General features: G+C 39.1%; 2 protein-coding genes across 10 annotated transcripts in view; one reads left to right on the top strand and one right to left on the bottom strand.

Annotated features, from left to right (window-relative positions):
- LOC123977135 (major histocompatibility complex class I-related gene protein-like) overlaps positions 1 to 6,112 on the top strand; it is a 232,886-nt gene extending 226,774 nt beyond the window's left edge. The window contains exons 4-5 of one of the 3 annotated variants that reach the window (XM_046059668.1): positions 5,447 to 5,749; positions 6,051 to 6,112. In XM_046059668.1, coding sequence (XP_045915624.1) covers positions 5,447 to 5,749; positions 6,051 to 6,109 — 362 coding nt within the window. In that variant the 3' untranslated portion in view covers positions 6,110 to 6,112. Of the gene's footprint in view, positions 1 to 5,446; positions 5,795 to 6,050 lie in introns of all 3 variants that reach the window. The other 2 variants (XM_046059670.1, XM_046059669.1) reach the window with 2 other exon arrangements.
- The window catches only part of LOC123977125 (major histocompatibility complex class I-related gene protein-like), a 32,095-nt gene extending 14,303 nt beyond the window's left edge, over positions 1 to 17,792 (bottom strand). For 3 of the 7 annotated variants that reach the window (XR_006826532.1, XM_046059652.1, XM_046059651.1), the window contains exons 1-2: positions 3,357 to 3,597; positions 2,849 to 3,127 (exon numbers count right to left, since the gene is read on the bottom strand). Coding sequence is in view for 6 of the 7 variants with exons in the window: in XM_046059652.1 (XP_045915608.1) it covers positions 2,849 to 3,127; positions 3,357 to 3,405 (328 nt within the window). In the remaining variant the exon portion in view is untranslated. Of the gene's footprint in view, positions 1 to 2,848; positions 3,128 to 3,356; positions 3,600 to 11,648; positions 12,260 to 12,381; positions 12,400 to 12,680; positions 12,783 to 14,464; positions 14,795 to 15,997; positions 16,277 to 16,594; positions 16,865 to 16,991 lie in introns of those variants that run through there. The other 4 variants (XM_046059650.1, XM_046059648.1, XM_046059647.1 and 1 more) reach the window with 4 other exon arrangements.
- Positions 17,793 to 18,159: the final 367 nt, after the last annotated feature.

The following is an 18,159-nucleotide window of genomic DNA, read 5'->3' as shown; positions in this document are numbered from 1 at the left end:
TTAGCTTCTCTGCATTGGCTTCCAGTAAAATCCAGAATAGAATTTAAAATCATTCTTCTTACCTACAAAGCTCTTAATGGTCAGGCACCATCTTATCTTAAAGAGCTCATAGTACCTTACTACCCCACCAGAGCACTGCGCTCCCAGAATGCAGGGTTACTTGTGGTTCCTAGAGTCTCCAAAAGTAGACTAGGAGCCAGAGCGTTCAGCTATCAAGCTCCTCTCCTGTGGAACCAGGTTCCAGTTTGGGTTCAGGAGGCAGACACCATCTCCACATTTAAGAGTAGGCTTAAGACTTTCCTCTTTGATAAAGCTTATAGTTAGGGCTGGCTCAGGTGACTCCTGAACCATCCCTTAGTTATGCTGCTATAGGCCTAGACTGCCGGGGGATTACCCATGATGCACTGAGCTCCTCTCTCCTCTACTTTCTCTCCCTCTGTATGCAACCTCATCCCATCATTGCATGTTACTAACTCGACTTCTCCCCTTTCTGGTAGTCTTGTGCTTTCTCGTCCCTCTCCTCTCTCCTCCTATCACTTCCTGCAGGTGTTTCTGGTTCTGGAGCTGTGGAGACTGGATCTGTAGTTGCAAGTCACCTGCTGCCCCCGTGTTCCTGCTCGACACCCTTTGCTGCAACTATTGTTACTAGTCCTATTGTTATTATAATCATTAACACTACTATAAATATCTGTACCATTTTTCATTTAGTCTATAGCAACATCACCTTTACTGTCTGTACCTCTGTGTGTGTATATTGTGTAGGCTGCCTTCCATCTCTCTCGCTCTCTCTCTCTCTCACTCTCTCTCTCTCTCCTTCACCCCAACCGGTCGAGGCAGATGGCCGCCCACCCTGAGCCATGGTTCTGCTTGAGGTTTCTGCCTCTCCAGATCTACTACAAATTCTCAACATGTCTCTCCTCTCAGGTTTTTTCCCACAGGCCCTGAAAACTATATCATTAAGCCACTCTTAAAAAAGAGCAATCTAGACAGTTCACTAATGAGCAATTACAGGCCCATATCAAATCTCCCATTTTTAAGTAAAATCATTGAAAAGGCTGTTTTTCAACAGCTTAGTGCTTTCTTGACACTGAATAACTGTCTTCCAGTCAGGTTTTCGACCACACCACAGCACTGAGACGGCTCTTGTTAAGGTCTTCAATGACATCCATTTAAACACTGACAGTGGCAGAATTTAAGACTTAGTATTATTGGATCTCAGTGCTGCATTCGACACGGTCGACCACAATATATTACTAGACAGACTTGAAAACTGGGTTGGACTTTCTGGCACAGTACTAAACTGGTCTGAGTCCTACTTAAAGGACAGGGACTACTTTGTGTCTATAGGTAACCACACATCTGAGCTGACCAAAATGACGTGGAGTTCCCTGAGGCTCCATTCTGGGGCCTCTTTAACATTTACATGCTTCCACTGGCTCAGATTATGAAAAACAACAAAATATGTTACCATAATTATGCAGATGACACACAGATTTACATAACGACATCACCAGGGGACTATCCCATACAGGCGCTGTCTAACTGTATTGAGCAGGTCAACTATTGGATGTGCCAGAATTTTCTTCAATTAAACAAGGATAAAACTGAAGTTATTGTTTTTGGAGCCAGGGAGGAACGATTGAAAGTCAGTGCTCGACTTCAATCTGTAATGTTAAGAACCACAAATCAAGCCAGAAATCTTGGACTGAGGATGGACTCAGACCTGAATTTGAGGAGCCATATTAACACAATTACAAAGTCATCTTACTATCACCTGAAGAATATATCATGGATTAAAGGACTTACATCTCAGCAGGACCTGTAAAAGCTTATCCATGCATTTATCTTCTGTCGACTTGACTACTGTAACAGTGTCCTTACAGGGCTCCCTAAGAAATCCATCAGACAGCTGCAGCTGATTCAGAGCGCTGCTGCTCGAGTCCTCACTAAGACCAAAAAGGTGGATCACATCACTCCAGTTCTGAGGTCTTTACATTGGCTTCCTGTATGTCAAAGAATTGATTTCAAAATCCTGCTGTTAGTTTATAAAGCACTAAATGGTTTAGGGCCAAAATACATTTCTGATCTTCTGCTTCGTTATGAACCATCCAGACCTCTCAGGTCGACTGGGACAGGTTTGCTTTCTGTCCCCACAGTCAAATCTAAACAAGGAGAAGCAGCGTTCAGTTATTATGCTCCGTATATCTGGAACAAACTCCCAGATAACTGCAGGTCTGCTGAAACAGTCTTTTAAATTAAGACTGAAGACTTTTCTTTTTACCATTGCTTTTAATTAAATATTTAAGATTTTTCTTTTTACCACTGCCTTTAACTAGTAGATTGATAACTTACACTGCACTGTAACTTTTACTGTCCTGTTTTCTTTTTCTTTGTTTTTAGCTTTTTACCATTGCTTTTAAGTAAATATTTACACGGTGAGAAATGAGTAGGTAATTGAGTGAAAAGATAATGGGAGTGAGATTGAACAGAGTGAAGGAAGTGGTCTTAAATGTCTCGCCTAAGTGATTTGCCCTCTGTCCACCTGTAAACGGGTCCAGAGTATAACTGGATCAAAGTGGCCTGCGGACAGACGTCCTGATTTCTCTGTAGTGTCCGAGGTTTTTTGGAGTTTCAGTGGATAGACCGACTACAGACTAGCTAGAGAGTAGATTAAATGTACTTCTGTTTATTGTCTTTTCAAAATAATTGTAACTCAATTATAATAATATAATTTTTTTGTGTATTTTTTCAATTTCCCCATGTTGTTTTTAAACTTTTTTATATTTCCCTGTTGCTTTTATGTTTTATTTAAAGCATTTTGAATTACCTTATTGTTTAAATGTCTTACCATCAGTTAGGTTGAAGAGATCCTTCAAAGCAGGAATTATGTCTTTTATGATTTTTGGCTGACTCTCAAAACACTCCTGAATGTACCACTGCCAGTGCTGAGGATCGTTTTTAATTATTTCTTTCACCCAGTCCTGTCTTGGTTCTGCGATCCTTCTGTTGCTGTCGCAGTAACCCACCAGAACGCCATCAACCTCTCCTGTGGCCAAAACGTCTACCGTTAGGTCTGAGACTCCAGAGACAAAGGATCCCGTAACGAAAGTCTTCAGGGAGTGTTTCACTATAGGACAAACAATGTTTATATATTAGGCTAAGTGTAAATATACACACATTATAATCACATTCTTCAGAAACATGATTATTATGATGGTATTATACGATGATTCGGTTAAAAACAAAAGTCTTATTAAGCTCAGGTAAAAGTGAAACTAAGTTACGGGCTGTGTAGTTGAGCACCGCAGGATCAAAATCCAAAGAACTTAAAGTAAAGGAATAAAATCTCATCTTACCTGCTGATGAACCGTGACAGAAGAGAAGCAAAAAAAATAACGTTTTCATCTTGTTTTGATAAAGAGTGTGGGTACAGGACCGAGCTGCTTCAGCTGTCTTATGTCCTTTTTCTACGCGGAACGAAATGAGAGTGGGATATTTATGATGGTGATTCTGTCGGAGAAGGTCTTTTAAATAAAGAATATCACGTCACTGATGACACACGAAGGGTTAAATGTCACCGATGCTTCAGAAAGAGTTTCAGTTTGACAATTAAGGAAGTTTTGCAGTTAAACTTTGTGAGTGGGATAAGGAGGAGAATTCACCCTCTTATCGGGAAGTTGATGAATCATATTTAATTTTATAAATATAGCCCTAAGCGGCAATGCTGGGGAAAACAAGCATGTGACATTTGACATTTTAAGAGAAGAAGACCAGTTGACAAGCGTCAATATTTTGGATCATAGTGTAATAATGCACACACAGTTCAATGTGCTTCACAGGGTACAAGACAAACAAACAAAAAGTATATATACTGGCAAAGGTAAAATATTTACAGTTTATAATGTGCAAGTACAAGCAACTGATACAAGAAAAGCAAAATAAAAATTTTAAAAAGAACACTGTGGAGTTCTGAATTCGATGGAGTGGCTGAAAAGCCTTTTTGAAAGCTGTGTGAATAGACCATTGCAGTAATCCAATCTAATGGTAATAAAAGCATGGGTAGGCTATTCTGGGTTTTGCATGGACAGGACTACTCTACACAAGGTTTCTGGCGAGAGACAGGGAGTTAAGGTGAGAGCTGATATTCTGTTTTTCTTTCTGTGATCCAAAGAAAACTTTCTTGATCTTATATGTATTTAGTTGGAGAACATTTTGCTTCATCCATTCACTGATTTGCTCAATATAGTTACATAAAGATCAAATAGGTCCATACTCACCTGGTGTAAATCAAATGCAGATTTGTGTGTCGTCTGCGTTACTATGAAAAGATACTTTATTATTTTGTATTATCTGGCCTACAGGGAGCATACATATGTTAAACATGAGAGGTCCCAAGATGGACCCTTGTGGGACTCCACAGGTCATGGCCATCTGCTGGGACATACATTTTCCAATGGAAACAAAATATTTTCTGTCATGAAGATATTAAACCACTTACGTACCGTTCCAGACAGTTTCACCCAGTTTTGTAATCTGTAATAGAATTGTATAGTCCACAGTGTCAAAATCAACACTAAGATTTGACAAAATACCAAATCAGTGACTTTGCCTGAGTCAAGTGTAATTAAATAACCTTCATAGCACCAGTTACACTAAACATTACCATTTATTAAGTTATATTACTAAAGTCCAGGAACAGGACTATGCCTCTCTGTCTCACTAATCCAACCAACAATGCCTCATTCAGTTCCTCTACCCATTCCTTTCTAATCCAATCAGCTGCACATACGTATGTAAACTCGTCTAACCCCTTTCTCTGCTTCTCCCAAAAGGCAGCACGTTGGCCCAGAGATCAACACTGTGGTGCACCAAGAAGCTCCCAGGTTCGAACCCAGGCCTTTCTGTGTGGAGTTTGCATGTTTTCACGTTCCTCCCACCATCAAACACATTCATACTAGAGTTAATGACTCCACCAAGTAACTGTTCTTTTTCTACCTCAGAGACCACAGGGGGATGCTAAGCAAGCCGCTCATCATCACGAGCCCCAGGGGGAGTCTCAACCCCCCAGTTTCCTATTCTCTCTGGCTTTGTTAGTGACATTTATTAATAGTGATCAGCAAGGAAAACCAACTTTTCGTCACCTGTGTCTCCTCTGTTGTACTTGCACTCCTCTGTTTAGACCTAGATCTGATGAAACAGTACAGGAGTGTGCCATTAGCTTATAAAAAGGGGGTTCCTGGGGGAAGGCGCCAAATATGGTAGAGTTGGAGTGCTGACTTGGTTGTGGATGCCTGTTCAATACATACTTGTCTGAAATGTGTTTTAGTATGTAATGTAATTTAATTGTAAATGTTTAGATATTGCGCAGACCAGGTGTTTATCATACTATTCTCATGGTCAGCAGTTGGCAGAGGTAATGCAGTCTCCCTCTCTCTTTACTCACCAGAGCTTCCCTCAGTGTCTCTCCTCCAGAAGACTCCCTCCTCTCCAGTCAGCTGCCACGCTACAGGTTTCTACCCTGACAGAGCCACGATGTTCTGGAGGAAAGATGGAGAGGAGCTTCATGAGGACGTGGACCACGGAGAGATCCTCCCCAACAACGATGGATCCTTCCAGATGAGTGTTGACCTGAAACCTCCATCAGTCACACCTGAAGACTGGAGGAGGTACGACTGTGTGTTTCATCTCTCTGGTGTGAAGGACGACATCGTAACAAAACTGGACCAAGCAATGATCAGGACCAACTGTAGTAAGAATGAGATTAGGAGGTGCTGAATGGGACTTCATGTCTGTGGTTTGTTGGGTACTTTAGTTTTTTGTGTAAATAATTTAATTTAAAAAATACACATTTCCAGGATCCCTGATCAGATTATGTCAGCCTAACAAGATTATCAGCAGATCATTTTTGATTTTCTTAAATCTCCCTCAAGATAATTGACCAAATCCTTGATTATATTGTATTAACTCAACTCCTAGTCAACCTTAGTTCACAGCAACAAAATTCTTTATCTGTACCAGTCTTATTTTTTTGTTGTTTTTTGATTGAACAGAGAAGCCCAGTGACATGACTTCATCACTGCTGCTGGATTCATGGCTTATAAAAAGATGAAAGGTGAGAGAAAAATGGATTGGATGGAACGATTATCTGCTTTTCTGATGTTTTATATTGATTATATAACATTTAAAATGCAAACCCCCACCACCATCCTGTTCTAAATGTTCAAACTCCTACTTTTATTTATAAACAAAATTATATAAAAAAGGGAATACACATTCCTAATAATAACGTGCAATGAAGTGCCTAGGCAGCATACACATAAAATTAACATTTAAATGCAAACAGCATTACCATCCTAATAAACAGCTGGATATAATATAGTAAAAATAGGATATGGCTGCAATTAGGAACACAATGTGAAAAATATGTGCGGCAGTCTTATAACTAATAATCCAATAAGATATGTTGAAAGAAGTCACTAAAAAAACAGCACATCCCCCTTACCTTCATCTGTGGAGACATCTTTTGGAGGTGAGTTCACTGGGCTTAGAAATTTAAGCATAACACATTGAGAGGGATGCGACGCAGTCAGTTAAAGTCACAAGATGAGCGGAAGAAAAGAAAGAAATTCAAAGAAAGTCAATCACTAACTGATCAAATCGAAAAACAACAAACTTTTTACGGAATTTGTTAAAACAAAACATCCCACTGCTGCCTGGAGTAAGTGCAAATAGCCGGGGACATGGCGTCTTTTGGCTCCTGCTTTACCCAGAACTGGGCCAGGCTGAAATACACAGCAGAAGGGGAGCCTCCGTCTCGTGACTGTATGGGCAAGGAACTGCTGTTTAAATCCAGCTTGATCAGTGCAAAAGACATTTACTCATTTCTTGCTCTGCCTAACAGACGAGGTTTTGAACTTTGTTTTTTCCATGAATCTGCACTCTGCATCACTGCTGTGACTCAAACACAGGCGGTACAGAGACCTGAGAAGACTGTGACTCAACCAGAGCTGGCACAGAGAACCGAGAGGACGGCGGCAGAGATACAACTTCCTTTTGGAAGAGGGAGAGGCTGAAAGGAGAAGTAGCTTCGATGCATCCATAAAGAGAGATCTTTACAATGCATGTGTCACATGCCATATGAGGAACTTATTGAGTGTGTTTGTCAATTGGGTCTCTGGATTCAGTTGCTCAGAGAGTTCAGAGTCATCAGGAGCTGTAAGGTCAAAAACAAAGTGTGTGAAACAGCATCAAGTCAACTCATCAGTCTTGTAAAGGTTCATAATAATAATATGAAACCCATTTTAATCTACAGCGCAAAGTGTATGTCAGATCAGTTGAAAAATAATTAAAGTCTATCCAAGGATTGATTCATAATATATGTATGTATGTTAGCTGTGAACTAACATACACTAAATCCACTTCTTAACAGTTTTGAGGTGAGAAATCAACTGTGTAGATTTCAAATATTGACAGTTTTACGAAAGTTGATGCCGAATCAAAAATATGTTTGAACATTTTCGGAGTTGAGGAGCTTCGCAAGTGATGGCAGGGAAGCTGTCGGAGAAGCTCGTGAGGCTGTCCGGCCGCCTGCTCACAGACGTCGCTGGTCCCACAGTCACACAGACCGCTGTAGCCAACACATCAGAGACTCCAGCAACAACGGCTTTACATTCTGAGTAACATTGAAATATTTTAACTTAAATCAAGAGACAGCTGTTGTGTGTGGGTCGCGTGTGTTACGTCACGGCAGTTGTGTGTGTCGTTGCTATGATGACCAGCTACATTGACGGATACTTTCTCTGGGTACTATTTGCAAAGGAAAACGGCGGGCCAAAACCAAGTCAAGTAGAGTCGAGTCAAGTCGAGCGGGTACCGGCATAGGAAAAAAGACATAACATACTTTCCGTTTGGTTTAAGCGCTTCTTCAAATTATGAAACTCATCTCTGAAGAGCTTCTGATGTACCGCACACTCCTGTGTGTACCACTTCCAGTAGTCTGGATCTTCGTCTCTCAAGTTTTCCATCCAGTCCTGTTTAGGTAAAGCTGTCTTGATTTTGCTGTCACAGTAACCCGCTGGAACGTCATTAATCAGATTAACAGCCACAACCTCTGGGAGGTTTGTGACTCCAGAAGATGCAGTGAAGAAAACCTTTACAGTGTTTCACTGTAAGACAAAAGGACTTTAGTTTTTTTCTTTGTTCTTTCTTTCTTTCTTTAGTTTTTTCTTTTTTATCCATGTATTTTATTGTAGTGGTCACAGTATCGTCACTTAAAATAAAACCAAACTTAAAGCTAAATTCACTTAACAAACAAAAAGGCTTCAAACATTTACTAAATTAGCTTAAGAAATGAAAAGAGATAAATAATCACTGTGCCATTGAAAACACAATTAAACCATTTAATGACTGCAACAATTGAGGCCTGTGCAGGGCTCTACTCGTATTGGGTTTATTGAGTTCAAGTCAGTCATACAGAATACATATTTCAGGGTTGCAAGAAGTCTATGGGAGGAATGTGATACTTGCTGCTCAATTGTCAGTACTGGATGTGAACACATTCTGCTCTAAGCAAGAGGTCAAATGAAACTACTCATACAGCAAAAAGCTTAAAGTAAAGCTTTGAACTGTTTTCTTACCTGGAGATGAAACATGAAAGAAGAGGAGCAATAAAAATAACTTCATCTTGGTTTGAAAAAGTAGAAGAGTGAAGAGTAGAATCAGAATCAACTGTTTTGAACCTTTTCTTTGATCCAGTGATATTTCCTGGTTTACTGACATGTAATGAGGCGTGTTCACGACTTAATAACTTCACATAGGTGGATAGAAACTTTGACCAATAAGAAGTTATTATTCAACTTTAATTAAAACCTGTTTAACCTGCTTTTATTTTTAGTTTACTTTTACTTGTGCCTCATAGATCAGAGGTGGAGATTGTGTTGAAAGTTTTGATAGTGGGTTAAGTTATTATCTGACGTCGACTGAAGTTAGACTGTTTGAAATGTTTTTAAATAAAGTGACACTTTTCTGACTGATCTCATCTGCATTATTACTGAACAAAGAAGGGTTTTTGTCATGGACCGCACAGAAAGGGTTTATGTAAATTATGTAGAAGAGTTTTATATAGTAAAAGTGCTAACATTTAATATTTTATTTTTGTAATCTCTTGATAAAGGTAATTAATTTTATTGTTGTATGTTGCCAGTTCATTTCATGTGTGATAATTTCTACCCCAAACAACTGCTGTGAAGAGGGTATGTGTTAACATGTATTTAACTCTTAGTTGCTCAGTTTTCAACTTCATCTTTTGTTTCCCTCCTCTTCTAAATTTTTCCTGTGAGCTCCTCAGAGATGAAGCGTCCTCTGTGAGACTTCTGAACACTCATGTACTATTCATTTTCCTGCAGCTATAGTCACAGACGAGTATATGAATTCTTTTTTTTCTTTTTTATCTTTATTGAAAAGTGAAACACCATCACCAAATAAACAATACATTTAAATTTGACATTAATTTATGTTCATCAAAACACAGTAAAATGTGCCTAAAGTTGGGTGAGCCATCTTTGTTTTGACCTTTCAGCAGGTCCTGCAGTTGGCCCTCTGATAGGCGACACTGTTCTCTAAACCTGACCTTATGTAATTTTAAGCTTACTTTAGCAAGCAACAAGCATATATTCATCACTCAGGCGGTTCCAACTGGCTTAATAGGCAACTTCATAGGAATGAACCACCACTGCCTATCTGATTCAACTAGTCTTGCCATTAGACACTAATTAGCACCCCCCGTGGTATGAGGAACATTTCATAAATGATGTCCCTGTCCTGTTTCACCAAACAAAAGAACATGGTATCAATATGTGATTATGAACATATTGATACCATGTTCTTGAAGTAAATCATTAAAATTTGATCTTACCTGCTGATGAAATGTGACAAAAGAAAAGTAACAAATAACTTTTTCTTCTTGTTTGATAAAGACGTGTGTCTTTTTCGACTTGTATTCAACTATTTTTCCTCACGGAGGAAGGTGGGAGTGTTTCTGATTTGACAAACCAAATATTGTAGGCTATCAGAGCCCATTTCATACAGTCTGTGGTCGGGTAGGTCAGAGGTCGTTTCAGATGAAGAAAACCATGTGACTAATGACGCCCAAAGCGTCAAACGTGACTGATGCTTTAGAAAGAGTTTCATTCTGTTTGACAGAAGAGAGGAAAATAAGAAATATGATGATTTACTCTAGAAAGACGTAACCATAAGTATAAGAACATTTCCACCTGATACCAAATAATAATGTAAGAATTTAAGTAACGGGCTAACGTGAAACAGTGAATATCCCTCTAAAATTGTTTTAAAAAAAATAATAATAAGCAGCAGTCCTGTAATAAGCTTTAGCGACATCCCCGCTGCAGTGTAGGCCTACAGTGGGTCTTCTGACTGTAAATGGTCTCCCAAAAACACGTGCATGCAAACCTGACTGGCACACTACACACAGTGCAGCCCAATTAATCCAGTGTGCACTTTTTGTGTTCACGTTTCATGATTTGCTAGCTAAATAGTTGTCACTTTCATGCACCCGTGGTAAAGGAATTCCCTTGTAATACCGTCCTGATATTTAATTTCATGTTCAGATGTTGTATATTGTTGGAGATAAATGTTACTAGTTTGTAAGTATTTACCTTTGCTAGTTAGCTCAGTTTGTTAGACTCACTATTTATTGGATATTAACATTATTTGTAGCCTTTTATGTAGCCGTGATATTTAATGCCCCTTGTTTCACCACTAGGTGGTACTGTCTGTGTTTTAACAGGAGAGCTGGTGATGTGTATGTTATTTCTCTGGTTTTACAAGTGGTCATATCTTACTGTCGACTAGTGTTCTTAATATTATTGGTGTTTCTTTATTATGTTAGCATTTGTAAAGGTGTAAACCTTTGATTATAAGTTATTAACCTACTGTTTTTATCTTAAGAATACTGTAACCTGAGGAAACCCTTGTAGGATACAGAATGGGAAATATTCTGGGATGTATATGTCCTAAACTTTATTATTTATTTATGTTGTATTTCTGCAGAACCACCCACACAAATACAATCTGAATCTCCTATTTCATCAATAAAGAAAAAAATCTGTGTTTTGTGTCTGTTTGTAGCCTATTTTGACTCCAAACCCTAGCGGGTGTGTTGCTGGGGACACAAGGGAGTGCCTTGGAAAGATATAAGTCCCTGTCCCTGCGTGAGTACCCTGCTCTCGCTGAGCAGCCCTGCCGTGTCCCCGTGAGCGTTCCCCACCTTCACTGCTGCAGACTGCTGCTCAGCTCTGTTCTCCATGTGTATTAAATCTGAACGTGTTGTGTTCCAAATTGCTCCTTTAGGAGAGAGAGATGTAAAACAGCTCTCTTCTTTCAGCTCTATGTTGCTTTTACTACTTATGGCTCAAGAAACAAAGTCATGTTATATGTTAATAAATCTTGACAGACTAAATTATACCATTAATAAAAGTAGAAAGTACTAGTGCTTTCTTTTAACGATATACTTTTAGGGTTTGCCTCCACCTTCATGTCTCACAGTAGGCCTACATCATATAGCCTATTTTGAGTGATAATAGTGAATAAAAGTGCAATATTCATGTCAATGAAACTAGAGACACAGATGGTGAACTTGTGTGACTTTACATAAAACCCTTTTTATTGAAAAAGAAGAACATCAGTACAAAAGGATTGACAGGCAGTGCAAATAAATGAAGCTTTCAAAAAACAGAGTTCTAGTCATATTCACATGTAGCTGATGCTTTCATCCAAAGTGACTTACAGTTGCTATGTATGTCAGAGGTCGCACACCTCTGGAGCAACTAGGGTTTAAGTGTCTTGCTCAGAGCAAGCACATTGGTGGAGGTGTTGTAGCGAGAAATGAATAGCAGAAAATGAAAAGGACTAATGAATCAGTACGAACTGGGCCTCTTCCACTGGTGAGTTTGGTTTGAAACTCCACCACTAATATTCCCTGAGCTGAGTGCTCGGTGTGTGTGTTACATGTGTCTTTCTGTAGTGCATTTTCTCTGTCTGCTAACAGTATTTACCTGCATTCGGTTAGTGCTAATGTCAGTACTCTGACTAGAGGTGTGAATATTTAACACAGTGCAGTATTTACTGTTTTGCCTTTTCACATGACGTCACTGCGTGCAGGGCTTTAATACAGTCTATGGTGCTGGGTGGTGTGTTTCTCAATCATTCAGTCTCTCAGAGAGCTCAGAGCTGTTGACAGAAGCTGTAAGGTCAGAAACACACTGTTAGTCCTCTTTTCCTGCACTGAACTACCTCAGCTCTCACTGAAAGCCTTTTTTAATCTACAGAGTCACACCAACAGAATAAAAACAAGATTCTACTTACGAGTTGGAGGTCAATTTGCTGAAATAAGAAAAAAAGAAATAATTTACTTGTCACAGTTTAACATGTCAGAATATATTTTATTATAATTTTGTCTCATGTGAATTAAAGTGATACATAAATGACCTTTACTTTTTTAGATTTTTAGATCTCTTTATATTGTGTGTATTATACTGTATGTTTATATCAAAGGCTACTCTGTCTTACTGTTGGTTGCTTCAGATGTTTGTTAACTATTAAATGTAGCATCAAATTTTGCAGTCTGAATAAGAACATGAACTCAGCTCTTTTAAATCTCTCACCTTTATTATTTTTGTAAACAGTAAATCCAATAACAGCGATGAGAACGACAGCAAAAACAACCACTGCAGCAGTAATCGGTATTGTGATGTTGCTGGACCCATCTGAGAGCAAACATAATGTGATCACAACATGTGAAGATGTTCATCACACATACAGGTGGTGAATAGAAAAATATATTGTTTAGTATCAGTAGCTTGATGTGTGTGCAGAAATATACAGGATTTAAATGGCACCTGAAAAAACTTTGACAATCACTGTAGAAACCATCAGTAGCTTTAAATATTTTGAAACTGTGATTAAAAACCACCTTAGCTTTACAAAGAATGCTGTCTAAATTGTTAAGAAAGACACAGATAGTGTTTTCTTTGAGCTGTAAATTTATTGTACCTACCTGCCTGCCTGTAAGCTACCTTATCAGTGAATCAGTGAATCATCCTGGACTGCCTGCGTTTGGCTCAACATTGCCTTGATTAACCAGCAGTGACTTGACAACTCAAGTGCAGTTTATTAATCTCAGAGAGAATTATTCTGAAAAAAATCATCCTGATGATGTTATCAGGGGAGATTACAACTTTTTAGCAGAGAGGCCACGTTATTAACTTGGTAAGTGGAGTTTAAAGAAGTGAGCATTGACTAGGTGACGACAGACTAATCAAAGATAAAATAATTGTATTATGGAAATAACAATGTTGATTTTCAAGACTAAAGTCAGGATATCTTTAATCACCTTCGCTGCTGTGTCTCTCACAAGTCAGCCAGCTTTATGAAAGTGTAGTTCTACGTTGCTGAAATGTCCTTGTAAAGCTGATGACACACATGGTGCAACTTTTTGAGCAATGTTGCAGAGCAATATTTCTCAGGCACTTTCCCACAGAGAATGGGCAACACATTTCTATCTGAATACTTTAGAACGTCTTGTGCGATTTTTGAGATCCTCCAATCAGAATGCTAGCATCTGATCACATGACAGGCTTGGAGATTTCAGGAAAAAAATCAAATAAGATGGCGGCATTTCAGCAGCAATGAAGTGAAGAAAAGGAGGAGCGTCAACTTACATCTTTTTACGCCAATAAGTTGTCGTATGTATGTTTGAAAACACCGATCCCTCTTGTTTTGTATAACGAGCTGCAAAGTCTGACTATGTTTTGAACGGATAGCGGTGGGGCTGGGAATTACGCTAGTTATCTTTACTCCCACACTGTTCATAAATCATTTTACCGGTTCGCAGGTATCTATTTTTAGGGTCATATGCGACTAAATTGGTATTTATTGTAGAGCCCGATAGACTTCTAGCATTTTTAAGGCTGACACATAAAAAAGATGGAATGCATGAATGTAATAACTATGGCAAATTAACCAGAGTATCTTCATGATACTTACTTAAGTAAAAGAAATATTGAAGCCAAGATATGCAGTGTCCGTCTCCCTGGCAATAGTTTTGCGCCTCTGATTGGTTGTTGCCAACCTTATGTTGCCCTAATCAGTTGCCCATTGACAGCTGCATTGCCCACTAGCATTGATTCAAAAGTTGCCTGGTGTATCATCAGCTTAAGATATTTTTAAACTTTCTGTGGTAAAACTACATAATTGGAACATTTGTAATTAAAAATTATTTGATAACGCTGTCAGGGTCACATGATCTGACCAGCAATCCTGGTAGAGGACAAAAAATTTGTTTTCTAGGTTTTTAAACTATTTTAACAGGTTGTAAAAGTGAAACTGAAAAAAAATTAGACCATTCAGGAAAAACAAATAAATGAATAAATAAATTAGTGTTGCTCACCTTTTTCAATTCTAATGATGATTTTGCCCCAGTTGGTTCTGATCTTTGCTTTATCAAGTTTGGTGATGATGTCGTCCTTCACACCAGAGAGATGAAACACACAGTCGTACCTCCTCCAGTCTTCAGGTGTGTCAGATGAAAGTTTCAGGTCAACACTCCTCTGGAAGGATCCATCGTTGTTGGGGAGGATCTCTCCGTGGTCCACGTCCTCATGAAGCTCCTCTCCATCTTTCCTCCAGAACATCGTGGCTCTGTCAGGGTAGAAACCTGTAGCGTGGCAGCTGACTGGAGAGGAGGGAGTCTTCTGGAGGAGAGACACTGAGGGAAGCTCTGGTGAGAGAGAGAGAGAGAGAGAGACAAGAAAGGGTGAACAGGAAAGGAAAGAAAGCAAAGTAAAAGCATGTTGAAAAATAAAATAGGGAATCAATGAGTTAAGGTGTGAAAATTCTTTCAAGCAAAATAAAGTCAACATTACAACAATAATGTTGACTAATAATATGGACTATGATGCATATCATACCAAAAGGTTTTTCCTCTGAGGGCCACGTTTTCTTGTAAACAAACATTGCATTCAGTGTTCACTAAGATGTATTTTGTGTATCATTGAGGTCTAACAAATGTGTTGAATGCATTTCCTTCCTCATTTTCAAACCTGATTTTAAATTTTTTTTTAATCATGCATTTTATAAAGTTTTCTTCTTAACTGCATCTGTAGTTGATTTACTGCTGACAACTGTTTTCCAGATGATCAACACGCATGTCCCTGCACGCATGCATGTGCGTCCTTGTGTGTGTGAGAAAGATTCAAACAAACATGCATCTGCATGTAAAAACAAAAACTCTTTGGCACCAATAGTGATCAAAATCTCCAGGGTTCCTTAAAGTGAACTCAAGACACAGCAGATCCATTTTCTTTCAGGTAAATGCTCTTCATGTACAGGCCAGTACAGCCGTCTCATGATCAACAGCATAAGAACTACATAACAACCCATTTTGTTACACAGCTTCCACATAGAGACAGAGAAGGTAGTGACACCACCACTAAAGAAACTCACTGCAGTCAGAGAAGAAGGATCTGCCTGTTTTTTATGGTTCACAGCAAAGTAGTCAATCAGTTTCAATGTTTTAATTGAATTAATTGAAGAAAAATCTAATCTGAAAAAATTTACTTATACTAACAGTGATCACAGTCTCAGCTTTGAGAAAAAAAAAGTTATTTACATTTATCCAAAGCAATTTACAATTGCTATACATGTCAAAGGTCGCACACATCTGGAGCAACTAGGGGTTAAGTGTCTTGCTCAGGGACACATTGGTGGATGTGTCACAGTGGGGAATTGAATTCAGGTCTCTCACACCAAAGACTTGAGTCTTATCCACTGCGCCATCACCTCCCCAATTTACTCAAAAATGTCAGTCTTTACTGATTAATTTATGGCTAAATCAGATTGATTGGAGCGATGATACAACAGCAAGTCAGTCTGAGCAGAGATATAAACATTGTTGTGTCTACATCAGGTCATGTGATTCTACCTGTTCTCTGCAGAGTCATCCTCCCATAGTCCAAAGACTTCTTCAACCACTCAGGGCAAAGCTGAGTGAGGTAAATCTCACAGTGTTTTGCTCTGGCTTTGTCAGCATTCCATTTCTCTTTGATGGTGACAGCTTTTGGTTTCAAAGCGATCCATGTCGATGTCTTCGGGTCAAATGCCATGAAGTCCTCTCCATCATAACCATACTGACAAAAACCATTAAACTCTCCTGTCTCCTCATCCCACTCACAGCCGCTCATCCTCTGTAAAACATGGACACCTGAGACAGAGACAGAGACAGAAACTGAGAATTTGATTATGAGGATGCACAGATGACATCTCCAACTGTCTTTCTATAAATTTATGTCACTGTTTAAAAGTTACATTAGCAGTTATTGTTATGCGACTATACAAGGTGGGTGTCTTCTTTAATTCTGTGCACCTCAAAATTATATACAGAAAGTCAGACCTGTGTGACACCTGCAGACTCAGATACAGTCCCACCTAAAAAAACGTTTACATACGTGTACATGTCTATAATAGAGGCTATAACATTTTAACAGTAAAATGTAAAATATAACAAACATAAATACTTTACCTCCACTTTGGTTGAAGTGCTGCTTAAAAATATGTATCCTGTCTTTGAAGACTTTCGGCGGATACTCAAAACACTCATGGTTGTAATACTGTAACTGCTGAGTGTCGTTTTCTAAAAGTTTTTCCACCCAGTCCTGTTTTGTTTCTACTTTCCTGGTGTTGCTGTCGCAGTAACCCACCAGAAAACCATCAAACACTGCAGCTCCCATGAACTCTGGGAAGTCTGAGACTCCAGAAGATCCAGCTACGAAATACTTCAGGGAGTGTTTCTCTGTAGGACAAACAAGGTTAAACATTCAGTTTACAAAAATGTGTATTCAGTATTATTAGGTTAAGTCACATCAGGCTTATCAAGTGTGTCCAAAGAGCAAAAGTAAAGATTTAAAATCTGATCTTACCTGCTGATGAAACGTGACAGAAGAGAAGCAACAAAAACATCATGTCCATCGTATTTTGATAAAGATTCGTGGCTATAAGACTGAAATGCTCGCTGACTGCTCATCTCGGTCTGTGGACTGCGTTGTTTTTCAGGTAACGTTACATTTTCGACCACCCTGGTTTAACCAGTCAGTTTTAAGTCGGATATTTGACGGACATTCACTCAGGATCCAGTAGCGTCTTCTTACTCAGTTTCACCAGTTTGGGTAGTGTAAGGTCGGATCAGCTGAGCTCCGAGAGCTCCTGCTCTGAACAATGTCTTTATCTCGCCGCTTTGGACGTTTGATCAACACCAACGCCCTTTGGCGTCGTTTGGACCACGTCTATATACATATAGATATGTCTACATATGTCTATGGTTTAGTTAGCAACAATAAATTTGCATTGTCCAGTTACACTTTCAAAATAAAAGTCGCCTACTTTTAACAATCTGAAACGTCGCTATTTAGTTAAGTTTAGGCACCAAAACTAGGCTACTTGATTAGGTTTAGGAAAGGATCACTGTTTGGGTTAAAATGACCATTACTTATGCTTCATCACTTCACTTATGTAAGTGATGAAGCTTGGCTAATTTTCGCAACTTCTGAAACATAAAATATACATTGTTGACACCGGAAACGAACACTGGTCTTCTGGGTGAAAATTGATATTCTGGATCACTGTCAACTAACTACCTCATTACTCAGACTTTTCTGTGGGCCTTTCTCATATCCCGAATTTCTGCCTCCTCGACTCCTAGTGCTCGCATCTCGGGAGGAGGGACAAACACGCGCCCCGAGGAGTCGAGGAGGTGGAAATTTGGGAAATGAGACAGGCCCTGTGTTCCACACATAGACTGTATATAAGGTCCTCCACCTACATGCTTAAAAGTGACGCTCCAGTGTGAGAAGTGGGTTTGCTTAGGGACCGTCTGTAAATTACTTTTTTACTGGAAAAATTAGCATTGTTTTTCAATAGCTTCCTTTTCATGTGACCCACGTGTCCAAACATGTCCAATTGGATTACTACACTGCACAAGTAAACCTCATCATATGCTATCATTATCAATATTGTCCAAATCACTCCAAACCAGTGCTGAATTGTACTATTACATTGGATAAACGAGACAGCGTCCCTCATCCAAAGGAC

The sequence above is a fragment of the Micropterus dolomieu genome, linkage group LG09 (assembly GCF_021292245.1).
Source record: "Micropterus dolomieu isolate WLL.071019.BEF.003 ecotype Adirondacks linkage group LG09, ASM2129224v1, whole genome shotgun sequence".
NCBI classification, from domain to species: domain Eukaryota; kingdom Metazoa; phylum Chordata; class Actinopteri; order Centrarchiformes; family Centrarchidae; genus Micropterus; species Micropterus dolomieu.
Note: the sequence above shows the minus strand (reverse complement) of the source record. Positions and strands in the feature narration are given on the sequence as shown.